Source organism: Balaenoptera musculus, chromosome 10 (genome assembly GCF_009873245.2).
Source record: "Balaenoptera musculus isolate JJ_BM4_2016_0621 chromosome 10, mBalMus1.pri.v3, whole genome shotgun sequence".
Taxonomy (NCBI): domain Eukaryota; kingdom Metazoa; phylum Chordata; class Mammalia; order Artiodactyla; family Balaenopteridae; genus Balaenoptera; species Balaenoptera musculus.
The window spans coordinates 92084363-92100930 of record NC_045794.1 but is presented as its reverse complement, the minus strand read 5'-3'; the positions used below and the strand labels follow the sequence as shown (position 1 = coordinate 92100930).

Here is a 16568-nt window from a genome sequence, read left to right as displayed (position 1 = left end):
GGGTCCTGCGGGCTGGATGGATGCCAGGGTGGCCCAGGACACATGCCAGGCAGCTGAGGCATCCAGGTATGGACCCAGCAGCAGGGTGGGCTGCTTTGCTCCTGGGTTAGGGCTGCGAGAGGGGATGAGAAAGGGTGCCCTTTAAATGGGTGAAGATGGACTCGCTCATCCCACAACTATGTCCTGGGTGTGGCTCCTTTGGGCCACACTCCCACCCCTGGGACTCACACACATACTGAACCACGTAAGAAGAACCAAAGAGAGCTGGACAAGTGCCTCCTGAGCGGGGGGCTGGGCCCTGCTTTGGAGGGTCTGGGGGATGGTGGCTGATCAACCATGCACAACTGCTCCTCCTTCGGAAGCCACGTCTCAGTGACCTCCTGGCCCATGGGATTCGCCAACCTGACGCCCGACCACCTCTAATGGGCCCCTGAGTCCTGCCAGTTCCAGACCCTGAGGCTCTCTCCTTCCCGGCCGTTCCCTTCCCGCCCTGCCCTTGGCCACTGCCCCAGCTGGGCCACCTCCCCGCCCTCGTCAGCCACGGCCTCGGCTCCCCCTGCCTCCCTGCCCCCAGCCGTTCTCCACGCTGACCCAAAGTGAACCTTCCGGAGCTTGAGAGTGACCGTGTCCCTCCCATGCCCCTTCAAAGGCTCCCTTGCCCCCGGCTGGGCCCTTCCACAACGGGAATAGTTTAACTTCCCAAGTTAGATGCTAGGTAACACAAAGCACTGTTAGCTGTTCACGTAAAGAAGGTGATTCAACCCTCACACCTATAAGGTGTACACTATTGCCCTTGTCTAACTAATGAGGAACCTGAGGCCTGGAGAGGTCACACATGGTGGAAAGGGAGGATGGCTGTTGATGCCACTGCCCCCGCCTCCCATCAGGAGTCAGGGAGCTCTGCTTTTCCAGAAGGCTCCGCCTGGACCACTCAGGCCATCTGCCCCCTCCTCCACTAGCAGCCCTCTCAGTGGTTCCTCCACTGGATCCCCTATGACCTCTCCCAGTGACTGCTGAAAACGATGGGCACCTCCCTTCTCCTGCAGGAGAGAAGGGCAAGGTTTCAGAAGGGATTATGATCATTTTGGAACGGCAAGCGGGCTGCTAAGGGGGCAGCTGGGACATTTATGAGTAAGAGGCAAGCCATCCCAAGGAACCAAGGTGGACGCATCAGGACCCCTGGAGCGCGAGTCTGATGCTAACCTGAGCACAGGTGCCAAGTTCTTTAGTCCTGAGTGTCAGTCGTGGGCAGAGCCATTAAGAGGATGGAGTTTTTTGGAGGGAGTGGGGGGAAAGGGGGAGCTTCAGTCAGTCTAAATAGGTGGGGGGGGGGGGGAGAGGAAGAGGAGGAAGAGGCAGAGGAGAGACAAGAGCCATGTGAGCAATTCCAGAAGAGAGGTGTGCCCAGATCTGGGGAGAGGTCTAAGACTTCCTTAATAAACATGTCCACGGGGCAGGCATGCTCCATTAAGGGCAGAAATTTAAACCCACAGGCATCTGGGGATACGTGTTTTAGTTCTGGTTTTAACCGCAAAAGTAACTCAGCTGGCTATTTTAAGAAGGGGGGATAAAAACACTGACAATGGTTACCAGTTCTAAGAGACAGCCTGCTGACCTGCCCAGCTCTGGGCTGTTGGCAGTGACCTTCAGAGGCCCTGCCCTTGTCCCCAGCTCCTGAGGAAGCTGGGCTCTGCAAGCCACCTGCTGTTGTCGGGGGCTGGCAGGCGGTGGATGGGATCCGCTGGGCGTCTTGCTGTCTGCTCTGTCCTCTCCATGTGGGGCTGGTGCGCGCACAGCCGGGCTGGGCGGTGGCACAGCTTTGGAGTGGGACAAGCCCGACCCCACCTCTGAACTCAGAGACCACGGGCAAGGATCCGAGCCTCCGAGTCTCGGTTTCCTCACCTGTGAAACCGGGAGAAGATTGACTGCCTCCCTCACAGGTGTTGGGACCTTCAGCCAGACAATGTACGTATGGTGTCAGCTAAAGGGCAGCGACGGGTCACTGCTAAGTCCCATGACTGTGACTTGGACCGAGAGCAGCAGAGAGTGGCCACCAGACACTCTCCAGCTCCGGGGCCCTGGTGTCAGCCTGCGCGTCCTCGGGGGCACCCTGGGTATCTGGCGAGCCTGCCCTCTCGGCCACGGGGGAAGCCCTGCTTTGCAGGAAGCCATTTCTGCGGCAATCAGGGGACCCGTGGTCAGCACTGTGGATGCGAGTCACGCTGACCACCTCCTGCCAGGTCAGCCCGAGGGCAACAGCCTAGAGCCTTCTCCCCACCACCCTGCATGTTCACTCACCAGGGTTCGGCTGAGGGTTCCAGCTGCTCAACGCCTCCATCATCAGGGCCACGGCCCTGGCTCAGGCACTGTCTCCCACCCAGACCTGGACCGTCACCTCCACACTCTCCTCTTCCAACATAAATCCAACCAGTGCTTTTCTCTGTCTAAATGTCATCCATGACCCCCCACTGCCTGAGGGTCAAAAACCGGGCCTTTTCAGGGGCTGAGCTCGCCCCGACCCACTGTGTTGTTCTCCCTCCCTTGGCGGGCCTTGTTCTTTCAGGCGCTGGGGCTTCTGCCTGGGATGCCCGGCTCCCCTTCAGGCCGGCACTGGTTCACAGGTGATGACGAGACCACCCCCCCGCCGGCCCACCACACTGACTCGCTGGGCTGTCACCACACACCAAACACGGGGCTCTGCACTTCACCCCAGCTCCGCCAGCCCTCACCACAGCCCCTAAGGCAGAGGATGGGTACGCTGAGGGGCACAGAGAGGCCAGTGGCTTGTCCATGGTCACACAGCTTGTATGTTGCAGAGCAGAGGTTTGAACCCAAAGAGGTCTGGTTCCCAAATCTGTACCCTTAACCACCAGGTTACGTGCCTCTCGAACATACTCAGCACGTGTCACGCAGGCCCCGGGAGACATCAGAGAGCAAAATCAACCAGGTCCTGCCCTTGGGAAGTCTACAGTCTGGCGGGCGGCCACAAGTGACATTACAGACGGCAAAAATGCCCCGATGGAAAAGAGCAGGCGCCGAGACAGCAGAGGGGCTGAGATTCAGACATGCCGACGGGGACGGCTTTTAAGGCCCTAACCCCAGTGTCGGCCCCGCAGTGTTGCCTCCAACTGGGCAAACCGTGCCAGGCCCCGTCCCGCACTGCGGCATAACACTGTGGACAACAGTGACCAAATGACCGGCCTTCGCTGCATGTCAGCCTGTGCAGGACGCGGCGTGGACCTCTTGTCACTGCCCTACAGCCCCCACCACGTGTGGGCACAGCTGATGCCCACACCCGGAAGTGGAGGACGGGGATGCAGAGCCGGGCCCGGGGGCCTCTGGGCCCGTGTGCCCTCCCTCTGCTCTGCCCCCACCTGCCTCGGCTGGACCCTGAGCTCCGGGGACATCTCTGTCTCACCGGGGTCTACCCTCTGGTGGGAAGGAGGGCAGAGGTTCGGCCAACGTCTGCGGAAGGAGTGGCCGAGCCTCCAGACCACCTCGCCGCCCCAGTTCAGTGCTGAGCACCCGTCCCCACCCCGTCCCAGGGAACATTCCTCATGTTTCACTGACCCTAAGCTCCCTTGTCCGCTCTTCTTTTTTTTTGGCCACGCCATACGGCTTGCGTAATCTTAGTTCCCTGACCAGGGATCGAACCCGGGCCCCGGCAGTGAAAGTGCGGAGTCCTAACCACTGGACCACCAGGGAATTCCCCCCTCGTCCACTCTTGAGCCCCTCTGATATTGGGATGTTTCTTACAAACAATGACCTGTCAGAGCTCAGTTGGTAGATTTTTCTTTCTAGATTCAATGAAATATGGTTTGTAAATAGTAAGGAACTGTCTTAAAGGCCAAGGCCGATAGCAGCCCTAGTCCCACCTTGACTATGACCAGGTCTAGGGCAGGGCTCACCCACCCGGGGGATAGGGAGAGAATGGGAGTTAGCTGACCGTGATCAAGCAAGCAGTGACACGGTGCGTCAGCTCTACCCAGAGCTCCCATGGGGGCCCTCTTTCGAGATCCTCCTCCTATGACCGGCACCCCTGCAAAGGTGCCCACAGCCGTTTTGTTTTTAGTCCACATTCATGGAATGTCATCTTTCCAGTGTTAACAGCCACCTACTAACGTCACTCAAAGGAACCATGGTGAGCCTCTGAGGAGATTTCCTTCTAGTCTTTACTGTTTTCAGGCTTTAAAAAACACATCTGCATCATTTTTTTTTAAACTGTGTAATGGTATTGTGATTATGGCTTGTTTGTTGGTTTCTAAATGGGAATCCTATTCCATACCCTTAAGAGACACGCTGAAATATTTATGAACGAGATGATATGCTGTTTGGAATCTGCTGTAAGTAGTGCCCACCCCTTTGTTCCCCTCCGCTCCCCCCACCCACCAGCTGCCTCCATCCCTTGCCCAGTGCCCCTTTATCCCGTCTGCCCCCCAGCTGCCTTCTACATGCCCTCTGCCCGCCCATCTATTCTCCATCCTACGACACGCTCTGAGCAGCTACTGTTTGTCCGGCCCTGTGCCAGGTGCTAGAGAGGCAAAGAGGGAGAAGAGAATCCCTGCCCTTAGGGAGGCCCTACAGCGGTCAGCGAGAACAGCGGGACAGGCGTGTTCAGTGCAAAATGGCAGGTGATGTGACTGAGGTCAGTCTGGGGCGCTGGGGGAGCCGGGGGCAGGGGGTCAGCGCCTCAGGGGAACCGGGAAGGCTCCAGTGAGGAGGTGCCGACTGAGCTGAGCGCAGAGCACAAGCTGCCAGGCTGGGCAAGGTGAGGAGGGACGCTCCTGGTAGAGGAAGAGCACGTGCTGAATGAATGAATGCGTGATGAAACCTCAGGGATGACGGGAAGAAGAGCAGAGACGAGGGCCTTGAGGGTCAGTCTGAAGGACCTGAGGGAGGGAGGAAAGGCCGTGCTGAGACCGGGAAAGATCCAGGAGCCCAAGGGAGGCTGAGGGTCCAGGAGGGCGCAAGGCAGCCGGAGGAGAAAGGCCATGATGCCAATGGCTTGGCAGACCAGTCCTCAAAGCCAGACAGAGGGAATCAGGCACAGACACCCCCTAGCCTTCCCCCCAGCCGTTCCTTCCTCTTCCCCGCCCAAAGCAGCAACCCCTCCCCCCTTCGCCAGAGCCCGGTCCAGGAGTGGGTGAGCCACCCAATCCCGATCCCTGGGGAGTACAGGGTGTCGGCGGGGCCTCGCCGGGGAGGGGAGAGCCTTGTCTACCCCCTCCCCATCCCCCGTCTCCTTCTGTCCTCTCTTCTGGGAGCCAGCATGGGAGCACGGCGCCTGGAGCTTGGGCCGAGGAGGTGACACGCTCAGGACACAAAGCCAACGTATTCAGGACAGAGAAAGAAAGAGCCTGGGCGTTGCAATACATCGCGGATCTGTCAGACCAACCCTGGAAACGCCGACCTTCCAACTTCTTGCCAGGTAAGCCCAGCGCGTGGGGCCGGCTCGGCTGTGTCTCTCTGTCATTGCAGCCAAGGTACCCCGAAGCCTGATGGCAGGCTGCAGCGTCTTCTCCCCGCTTCGTCCTCCCATCACCTGGGCCTTCTGCCCGCGTCTGCTCCCTGCGGGGCCTGCCCTGACCCCCAGAGGGCCTTCCCCTCCATGCTGGGCCAACGGCACCCTGCGCACACCACAACTACAAGCTCTGCTTAGTGTTACAGTAACCCTATAGCATTTACTTCTTTGTTTCTACGTCTCTCTCATTAGGCTGTGAGCTCAAGGATGGAGGTTACAGCTTGTGAGTCATTGAATTCTCTACACCACACAGGATGACGGGGCCTGTGAAAAACCTGCAGGATGTGTTTGATGAATGACTGAATGAAGGACGAGGCTATATTCACCACGACCATAAGCTCTTAGAGCACTTTAATTTAAATGAAGTACTCCCACCCTTTGGCCCTCATCGATCCCTTAGTAGCGGTTGTGCAGAAATCCTAATCTTTCTTCAGCTCAGCAGTCCTGTGAATATTTTTAAAAAGCACCATGTCCCTCCTTCATCTGACCTCCACGTTACCATCCTCAGTTCCTGTGACCACTCCACTCTGGAAGTGACTTCTAGAGCCTTCACCGTTCCCACTGATCTCCCTGGGACACCGCCCAGCTGTGCTGTTCTCCTGGAAACAGTGTGGGAACCCACGTGGGATATGGTATTTGTGTTAATTCACCCTGTGACTACATTGGATGTTTATCAACTCTACTGCATGGAACTGACTCCTGCAGAGCTTGTTGCTGTGAAAGACACTCTCCACTGGCTCACATTCTTTAGCTTTTCTAGTCTCCCTTGCAGCCAGAAGAGGCCCTGTGTTCTGGCCACTGAGATGTAAGTGGAATTTTCTTCCCAGTGGCTCCTGGGGAAGGTTTTCGTCTCCTGATAACAGAGGCAGTGCCAGAGGGTGCCTTCACCTGTGCTCTCTGTTACACGGGGACTAGCAGGAGGAGGAAACCAATATGCTAAAGGTTGGGGTGGTGGGTGGAGAAATACAGAAAGAACCATTAGGAACAAACTCATCCTAGATGGACCCTGAACCCAGACATTTGCACTCTAAAGGAAACCCGCCAGGTCCCTTTCAATTCTAAGGGGAAGCAATGAGGTGGGAAAGTTAGGAGAGTGGGATCTGGACACAGACAAATCCCAGTGCAAGTCCTGACTGGAGCACTCACTAGCTGTGTGTCCCTGAGTGAATTCCTTAACCTCTCTGTGCCCTCGTTCCTCCCCTGCAAAACAGGGATAACTAAAGCACTCACCTTCCAGGGTTATGTGAGGAGGAAATGAGAGAATGCACTTCATGTGCTTTGCATCCCACCTAGCACAACAGCCAACACCAAAACAAACGTTGCCAACTACAAAAATATCAACCTAAAAATCATTGTTTGAAAATTTCAAGCATTCCCATAAAATAGATTTTTAAATCACATACATGCAGAAGCCATTCTTTTTTCCCCAGCCAGCAAACTGTCCTGAAGCCTATTTTCCAAACGAATAGCTCTTTCCAGGCCTAGCATGGAAAGTTCCATCAGTCTCCTAAGTTGCTGAGCCATCCTTCCTCAAAGCCCTGGCTGCCTCCCCCCGGCCATTCTGTAACCACAGGCCACAAGAGGAACTCTAAAATACTTTACAGAGGCATAACTTTGGCAACCCACAATTTTAAAGTTGATACAACTAACTATAGTACCTAACTGAAGAAAATTTCAGTTAGATGAAGGATGGCTTTTAAAAAACTATCTAGGTATGAAGGAGCAAGGCCATGAGAGTAGAGAGGCTTGAAGTGGCTGGCCAAGGCGTATATGACATTCTTTTCTTGTTCCCCCAACTCACGAATGTAAAAGATGTTACCGACAAATGTATGTATGTAGGTATGTATGTACCTATCAAGAGATTTAAGGAATTGCTCGTGCTATTGTGGAGGCGTGGCAAGTTCAGAATCTGCCGGGTAGACCAGCAGGCTGAAGACCCGGAGGACAGATGCAGTTTAAGTCTGAAGGTCGTCTGCTGGCAGAATTCCCTCTTCTTGGGAGGCCAGTCTTTCTTCTATTCAACGGATTGGATGAGGCACACACACACTACGGAGAGTAATCTGCTTTTCTCAAAGTCTGACTTAAGTGTTAATTTCATCTAAAAAATACCTTCATATAAACATCTAGATTAATGTTTGGCTAAATATCTGGGTACCATGGCCTGGCCAAGTTGATACATGAAGTTAACCACCCCAAGGGTTCATCCTGCGTCAATACAAACAAGTTCCACTGGAACAGGGGACACCTCTGTCTGTCCTTCAATTCTCCTGCTCTCAGCCGATGTGGCCGCGCTGGCTCCTCCCTCCCCTCCGCCCCGGCTCCCTCCTTCCTTTCTCTACCTCCCCTGCGGGAGCAAAGCCCAGTTCCTCCCCATGGGTCTTGCACAGCTGCTTGGCTCTGTGGCACTTTTTGGTGCTTTATCAATTGTCAAGTTTCCCACCTCCGTGGGGGAACAAGCCCCTCGGAGGTTTTGTCACTTGCCTGCGGGATACGACTGGGAAGGGCAGGAGCTGGCACTTGAACCCAGATCTTCTGATGCAGGGTCTAAGTGCTGACCCTATTCAGACTGCTTACGTCCGAGTGGTCAAAACGTGCCACCCGGGAACATGCTAGGTGGGCTCATGGGCAAACATAAAGACATTTTTAGAGTTACCTATTTACTTCAATGTCAAGTAGAAGGGAAAAAACACAAACTAGCTTATCAAAGTCATGATTTCAGGATATAATCACACAGGATAAGGTCAAATTTAAAAAGGTGAGTGAAGAAAAGGAAAACACTCTGCAAATAAAACTAAAGGTGGTATATGAAGGGCAGACACATATCATAAAGGTGGTACACGAAGGGCAGAAGTCTGGAGAGTGCTAGCCTAGACTGAGGCCTCCTTGGTAAGAAGGTAAAGAGTTAACTTGTCCTGAATCCTCCTGCTTCTCATGGGGTGACGGTCCCAAGCTAATTAGAAGACACTGAGGGTTTTTGTTTTTTTTCTAAAACCAGAAGGACGGAACTCCAGGACTTTACTCTTATTTCTTTGAGCTCAGGGAGGGAACAAAACCTATTCACCAGTTCCATCTGTAGGGTCAGGCAAAGGCTTTAATTCCCAAGTGAGAACCGGCTCCACCCCACAGCCTGAAATCTGACCTGTCTGTGACAGTGGCTGCCACCCAGCCTGCGACTGCTCATTCCCAGTGACACCAAGACCAGACAGAGGCTGTGCTGGAGCCAGGGCCCTGGGTGGGCACCTGGGCTCTGCCTCGAACTTAGACTACATCCCAGCAGTGATGGTAAGACCGGGTAAAAAATCACAACAGCTAACAATTATGGACGATTACTGTCTGGCGGGCACCAGGCCAAGTGCTTCACAACGTGACAATACTACAATCTCCCAACACAGCAATGCAGCAATCCCAACTGATACGTGCTATTATTATCCTTATTTTTAGACAGCAAATTGGAGAACAGAGAACTTAAGTAACTTGCTCCAGGTAACAAAGCAGGTGAAGGATAAACCAGGACTCAGACCACCTGGGCTGACTCAGGAGCACATCCTGGATGCCTTACTATGTACCATGCGGCTAGCTGACACGAAGCCCTTTCTAGACATTAGTCCCTGTTATCCTTAAGACAGAAATTTGGGGCTCTAACCTGGCACCAGCACTTATGGATCAAGGAGTCGGAGCTTCAAGATGCAAGGGCTCCCCACGGCACAGAGTGGGAAGCGGTAGAGATTCTGACTCAGGGGGTCCAGGGCTGGAGAATCCTCAAACATCTCTGACGGAGGTGCTCTGGGACCCCAGTTTGAAGAACAAAGAACTTAACCATTCTGCCTCTGGCTAAGAGGTCAGCAAACTATAAACCCACGTGCCAAATGCAGTCTGCTTTTGCATGGCCCACAAGCTAAGGATGGTCTTTACGTTTTTAAATGGTTGAAAAAAATCCAAAGAAGAATGAAATTTCGTAACACGTGAAAATTACATGAAACTCACATTTCAGTGTCCATAAATAAAGTTTGACTGGAACACAGTCGTGCCCTTTCATTGACTTACTGTCTGTCTGCTGTCGTGCTCTGATGACAGAGTTGAGCAGTTTGCAGCAGAGGCCATATGGACCATAAAATCCAAAATATTTACTATCTGGCCCTTTACAGAAAAAGTCTGCAAATCCCGGTCTAGTCTACCCTGCCAGCCATGCGGCATCCTCCTCCCTCCCTCCAACCTCTGCCTTCATACCTCCAGGGTTGGGGAGCTCACTACCAAACAAGGCAGCCAGGCCCACTGTGAAAGGTGCTGGCACTGAGCTCCTCTGGTAACCGGACACTCTGCCCTCTAAGCCTGTGCAGTCGGTTCTATCGCCCCTCCGCACTGGCCATCCGTGTGCTTCTTCCCTCCAGCATCAATCCTTCCCCGTCCTCATCGTCCCTTCAGTTGTTCAATCCTCTGGGAAACAGAGGGAGAACGGTGGCACCTCTGTGTTACAGGTAAGGGGAGGTGGTGGAGAAGGAGTGTGACATAGTCAGCAGTGGAACTGCAGCTGGACCCAGGTCTCCTGCCGCCCAGCCTGGTGTCCCCTTGACAACCTTGCTTGAGTGTCCAGTTTGGTTTCCACTCATCGCTCCCAAAATGGCAGCCCCGAGGGCCCGAGGTATTCTCTTCCTGCCAATGCCTATGGTCTCTTACCTATGATGCCTTCTGGTGGTCCCCCTGGCTTGGCCTTTGTGGAGCTAAGGGTGGCTCTCCCCGACCCTTCACCTCTCCCGTCCACCCCAGGACTCAGTCTTAGGCTCTGGGCTCTCCGCCTAGTCCATCTTGCTCTCCCCACCCGCTACCAGGGGCTGGTCCCCAGGCACTGCCCATGTTTATAGTCTCTGCTGTTTGCAGCTTGCTCTCCTGAGTCACCTGCATCTCAAGTTCAAAGTGCCAGGGGTGAGCTGACAGCCTGAAGTGGAATATGAGGTTCTTGGGTTGCCTTCTGACGTCTCTCTATAAGACACAGCCAGCAAGGGCTGTCCTCAGCGAATACCTGGGACGGGTTTTTAAATCCTTGGAAGAAGAGGGCTGTGTCAACCCCAGATAGTACTCAACTATCTGGGATCCTTTCAGCCCCAGGCTGCGGCCCACGGGAAACGGGACGCTCTCCTGACAGATAAGGGTGTGTGGACAAAAAAGGTCACCCGCCACTTCAGTAAACAAAGGCAGCTGTGGCCATGAAGCCACTGGACACTGCAGCACCCGCCCCTCACCAAAGGTGCACCTGAGTGGAATTCAGGATGGAGAAAAACAGGATATTGGCACTAGATCCTGAAGGTGCATGTCAAAGGACTGATTTCAATAAGCCCAGACTCTTGCATCTCCCCACACAGAGGAAAAAGCCCTAAAATCATTAACTTGAGATGTCTGTATTTTGTGATTAGCAGTCATCTTTTGATGTTTGACTACTTTTTTTTTTTTTCTCCAGCAAAAACTCCTGTATATCCTGGCTCCTCCCTCACCTCTTTGGAACAGTCCCTCCGAGCTACCCGAGAGGCTGCCTCCCGGGCTGTAATCCTCAGTAAGGTCTCCAGGTAAAACACAATTCTCAACTTTCAGGTGGTGCATATTTTTCTTTAGTGGACAGGTGAGTGACCTGGAAATGTGCACAGGTCCAGGCGTGCGTCGCAATCAGAAAAGCTAGTCTGTGGGTCAAACAACAACTGTATGTTGGAGGGCTGGGATGCTGCATATTCCAAACAGGTGTTGGTCAGCCAGAGGCAGTGCGGTGAGGGTGCGAGAGAGGACCTGGGCTCTGCAGCCAGAGACTCTGCTGAGCTGTGAAACCTTGGGGAGTGACACCTGCCTTCAGACTTACCTTTAGTGACGTGAGAAAAAATAGCAAAACCCTGCAGGGGTGAAACTGAGTGCCCCTAAAACCGACTTCCTCTGCCGAGTTTCTGATTAACCTCTCCATCCAAAACTATTCCCTTTCTCGTCCCACACCTGTTCCCCTCAAGATTGATGAATATCAAAGAAAAGGGGGCTTTGAAACTGAGTGGGACCCTGTGGGGCCCTATCGGGCACAAAAGCTTTTCCGTGTCCCCCATTTCTTGTTTGTGGGAGAAAGGCTTCAGCCTCCTAAATCTTCCCGAGAGCCAAAGGGCAGATTCAAACAGTTACTAATTAGGGAAGGGAGGGAAGGCAGAAACAAAGGAAAAGCAGTCAAGAAACAATGGTGCAGCCATAAAGCAGAGTCCCAGCTCCTCCTCAAGGGATTTACTTAACAATCTGATACAAATCTCTGAGTTCTTCTGCTGGACCTGGGGGTCCCACCCAGGGGGAGGATGGTGACTTCAGGTCTGCACAAGGAGACCCCAGACTGGAGGGAACCAGAAGGCTGATGCCTGAGATTCCTGGAGCACCATCGTGTTACCTCCCCACCAACCAATCAGAGGAAAGTCACAAACCCTGCACTCCCCCCCACCCCGCAACCAATTTTGCCTTTAAAAACTCCTCCCTGAAAACCATCAGGGAGTTTGGGTCTTTTGAGCACAAGCAGCCCATTCTCCTTGCTTGGCCCTTGCAATAAACCTTTCACTGCTCCAAACTGTTTGGTTTGTTTAGCCTCACTGTGCATTGGGCACACGAACTTGGGTTCGACAACAGGGTCGTGATACCAGCGTGGCACCTGGCATTTGCTCACAAACTGTTACTTTCCTTTTCTCCTTTCTTCCCTCCTACTATGTGCCAGGCCCCATGCTAAGAGCCAAGGGTCTGGATCAGTAAGGTACAGCACCTGCCCTCAGGAAGCCCAGGCCAGCCAAGGAGACACATGCACAACTACTAAGAGAATGGGACAGCGCTTTATTAGTGTGACGACTGTGAAAATAATAAAAATGATGATGATGTTTGCCCAGCACTGACAATGTGCCAGGCCCTCTCCACGGAGCATCTCACTTCACTCTCACAACCATCCTGAGAGGTGGATGCTGGTATAACCACCATTCCACCCAGGAAGAAGCAGAGGCTCAGAGCCCAGAGGCAGACAGTGAGGGAGCCTGCAGAGCTAGGGTGATGGGAGGGCACAAAAGCAATGGCTGGATCTGAAGGGGTCAGAGAAAGCCTCAGGGAGGAGGTGACGACGCCCGGGGCTTTGAAGGATGCACCGGGAGCAGGCAGAGGGAGCAGCAAGCACAAAGGGGTGTGGGTGGAGGGCTGGGGACTTTGTGAGTTGAGAGACACTCACCCCTGATTAACACCATCAGGACCCACTGTGTTCAGGGCTGCCAACTGGACAGGGCTCTACTCTCAACAGAGAGATGGAGTTGGCAGGCTTGAGAAGAGATTATTTCACCCCTGCAGTTTACAGAAATGCAAGCAGCTAATACTAGGTCATTAGTAATAGTAATCACAGCCGATCAGGGCTGTTGCCGTCTCTTTATCAAAAAAAGAAAAGAAAAAAGAAAAGAAAAGAAAAAAGGAATACTGAGGGTATTAACTCAAATGGCAGACATTCTTCATTCAATCCTACTTTTAGAGCTTCTTCAGCTTTGGTTCAGGTATCAGGGGCTCAGGGCAGTTCATCTCAGCTTTCCTATCACTTCACTGGGGTCCTTGGGTGAGTCCTAGTCTCCACCTCCCCTCTCTGGGCCTCAGTCTCCTGTATAAAATGAAGGGGATGGGCTAGAACAGAGGGTTTTAATGTGTGGTTTCCAATCCAGTGGCCACCTCAGACCTATAGGGTCACAAACTCTGGGGATGGGGCCCAGCCTTCAATGCTTTAACAAGTCTTCCAGGGGATTCTGATGAGAGCCCTGGGCCACAAGAGCCCCAGGGTAAGGACTGTTCCTGCAGTAAAACTTGCTCTGTGCGCGAAGGTATTAAGGGTTAGTAACTCTTTGGACTGAGTTATCTCCTGCCCACGACAGGCAACCTTTCAGGGTAAGAAAAGAAACTGTTTTCTTTGACCATCTAAAGCCCAGAGTCCAGATGAGCTTTTCTAGAGAGGCTCAGACACATGTGGCTGACTGTGAAGGCCAGAATTTTTTGGGCGGGGAGGGGTAGGAAGTCTCAAACTTGGCATGTGATGAAAGCAGTGGTATCTGCAGCTAGAGAAATAAAGATGAGAGACAAGCCGCCTTCTCTTTTCAGCTCCAAAACAATGACTCACCTGTGCATATGTGTGTGTGTGTGTGTGTGTGTGTGTGTGTGTAGTCAGTGGGGCAGGGTGGTGGTCCTGAGAGGTGCAGCTTCCCCTCTCTCGTCCAGGAGCTTCCTGGTGTGTAAATTCTCTACTGACAGCCTCCTCTTGAAGACATTTCATTACAAAACCTCAGAAGAGCCACAAACGGCCACGGGGGCGATTTCAACAGAGCTGGGTCAACAGACTTAAGCGAGGTTTGGCTTCTAAGACAGTAAGAATGGAAAGAATATCTTGTCTGAAAGATCCAATTTTCCCAGTTTGAACTTAAGGCTAAAAACCATCCAAAAGTTGGAGAGAGTTTCACAGTACTGCCCTGGGTTTCTTCATGCAAGGAGGCACACCCAGACTGCCCTGGAGAAGTGTTAGCTGTTTGGGCCATGGCCTGTGGGTCCTCTCTGCGTTGGTGGGCAAAAATGAGTGCCTATGAGACCAAACGTCCAAGCCATTTTCAGGAATTCCGGACCCTCACTTGGCGGTGTCTCAGTAACAATAATAAATATTACCACTTTCTTTTATATAGCATCGGCCACGTGCCAGGCGCTAAGTCCTTTACATTTATTAACGAGTTTAACCTACACAACAACCCCACGGAGGTAGGGATCATTATCATCCCCTAATCACAGGTGAGGAATCCTCCCTACAGAGGCAACGTCACAGAACTAATAAGTCTCCCGTCAATAGGGGGCGAGAGATTCAGGAGACCTGGGCTCTGAGTGAGCCTGTGTCTCGGCCACAGGGCTTGGCCGTCCCCTCTACTGAGAAATGAGGGAGACCGAATCAGGTGGTTTCTAAGATCACTTCCAGCTCAGAGTCTGCGACTCCATGCGGTCCATCTGATGCCGGTTGGTGAGGGCGGCCAAGGCCGGCACGTCCTGAGGCTTTGGCCTGGCTTCCTCATGGAGCGGGTTCCTCAGCGTCTAGCCCCGGCCCGGGGGAGGCAGGGCTCCCTGTCCCCCTCCCCGCAAGACGCCCACCCAGCCGCCAAGCCCTTATCTCCCGGTCCTGGAGAATGGGCTTCCAGCCCTTCTCAGGTATCCGTGTCCGCAGCGCCGAGTGAGCAAGGAATGAGACGGCAAGGGCCCAGGAGGCGCGACCCGCGCTGGGTAGGCGACGAGAGAAACATTCGAGGGGCCCACGGACTGCAAAACCACGCAGTCCCTTTAACCCCCCAAACTTTCTCCCTGGATTAGCGACCCTAGCAGCCGCACATTGGCTGAATCGCGGCCGCCCGGACCCGCCTTCTCTCTTTACCTATTGGTTGCTGTAGGCATCCATCACAAGCCGAGGCTTCTTAGTGGACCGCGGTTTTTGTCAATCAAAGCAGGCGGGAGGCTGGGCGGGGCCAGGTCAGGGAGAGACACTCCAGCCTCGTTCCTCTCCCTACCTCCCTCAGGTGTGTAACTGGGGACCTGGAGGCGCGCCTGGGGGCCGGGGCCGGGCGCGGAACCCTGCGCTGGGGCTGGGCCGAGCCCCGGCGACTTACCGATGCGCTGTCCCACTGGAGAGCTGAACGGGTTCCCCAGGAGAAAGTCCATCGCCACGGCTGCCGCTGCCACTGCCACCAAGCCGGGGAATCAGCTGACAGCAACCGCCAGCGCCGGACCCGTCACGTGATGCGCCGGACGGTCCTCGAGGAGGCGCGGCTGGGGCGGGGCGGAGGGAGGCTGGAGCCGGCCGCAGGCCCCGCCCCTGACGTGGAGGGTCGGCGCCTCGAGGCGGAGGGCGATGACCTCACTGCGGTTTACTCGGCGTCGGTGGGCGTCACGCACGATGCCGGGCGTTCCTGGGGCGCTTGGGTCTAAGCCACGCCCTCCACGTCTTTTTAAGGATTTAGGGGCGTTGTCTTTGATCTGTACACACCCAGAAAACCCAGTCTTAGACCAGGGAAATGACTTGGGTAAGGTTACCCAGCAAGCTGAGACTCCAGGTCTCGCTCTTAGTTTTAGCCTCTAGGACCTCAGAATGACTACACACCCACTGCTGGGTTTGACAGCCTCCCTGGCCTGTTGTCTCCCTGCCCAGAGAAGACTCTTCCTATTTGAGATCGAGGTCTCCCGGCTGCAAAATGTATCCTGTTTGCAGCCCAGATTCCCTTACCTCAAAATAGGAGGGAAGGGCCAAGGGTTTTGCAACACCTTGACACTGAGCCAACTCTGAATTGCAGCTAGGGACGGGCTAGAGCCCAGGGTGGGAGAAAGCACACAGATGTCACGAGTGGGTCCTGGGACCCATCTCAGCCATTCATTTACTGTGTGATTCAAACAGCGGGCTTCCATTTTCTCTGGATTCTGGAATTAGGTCAAGGACCTTTCTTTTTTTTAGGTCACTGGCTCCTTTGAGAAAGCGTAGAAAGCAGCGGAGCCTTTCTGAAGAAAAAAGGCGGAGATACAATTTGACCTCAGGGAGTTGCTGGGGTCCCTGAGGTGCAGCAGTGGACCCCAAGCTAAGAATTAAGAATCTCAAAGGCTCTTCCCAGCCTTGTAATTCTAATATCTTCTTCAGCCTTCCCGTGTGCTGTGTTTCAGCTATGTCATCTACTCATTAGATACCAATACTAGATCTATTGGTTATGTTTTTTTGCTTCTAATGACATGCACTCCAAAAGATACAATAACCACGGCTTTGGTAGTTTGGGTTACTGCAGGATGCTTTAGTATTTTTTGGGCATGATATTTGTGAATTTTAAATTTGAAAGGCTAGTAAACTGCAGAAATTTAGGACGATAGAAAACCTGAATTAGAACTTAATCACTTCCGTTAATCTGAGCATAGGGGCTGACATCTTTACCATACAACATAAAAGCTTTATGGAAGTCATGTACTTCTGTGCTTTGAACTGTTTTAATAATGCTCATGAGACCTGTTAATACATGCCCAT

The 16568-nt window shown here is 53.5% G+C and overlaps 1 protein-coding gene across 1 annotated transcript in view; it reads right to left on the bottom strand.

The window, feature by feature from the left end:
• TOM1 (target of myb1 membrane trafficking protein) overlaps positions 1-15327 on the bottom strand; it is a 46244-nt gene extending 30917 nt beyond the window's left edge. Inside the window, exon 1 of the mRNA XM_036866575.1 lies at positions 15175-15327. Coding sequence (XP_036722470.1) covers positions 15175-15226 — 52 coding nt within the window. The 5' untranslated portion in view covers positions 15227-15327. The remainder of the gene's footprint in view (positions 1-15174) is intronic.
• Between the last annotated feature and the right edge of the window lie 1241 nt (positions 15328-16568).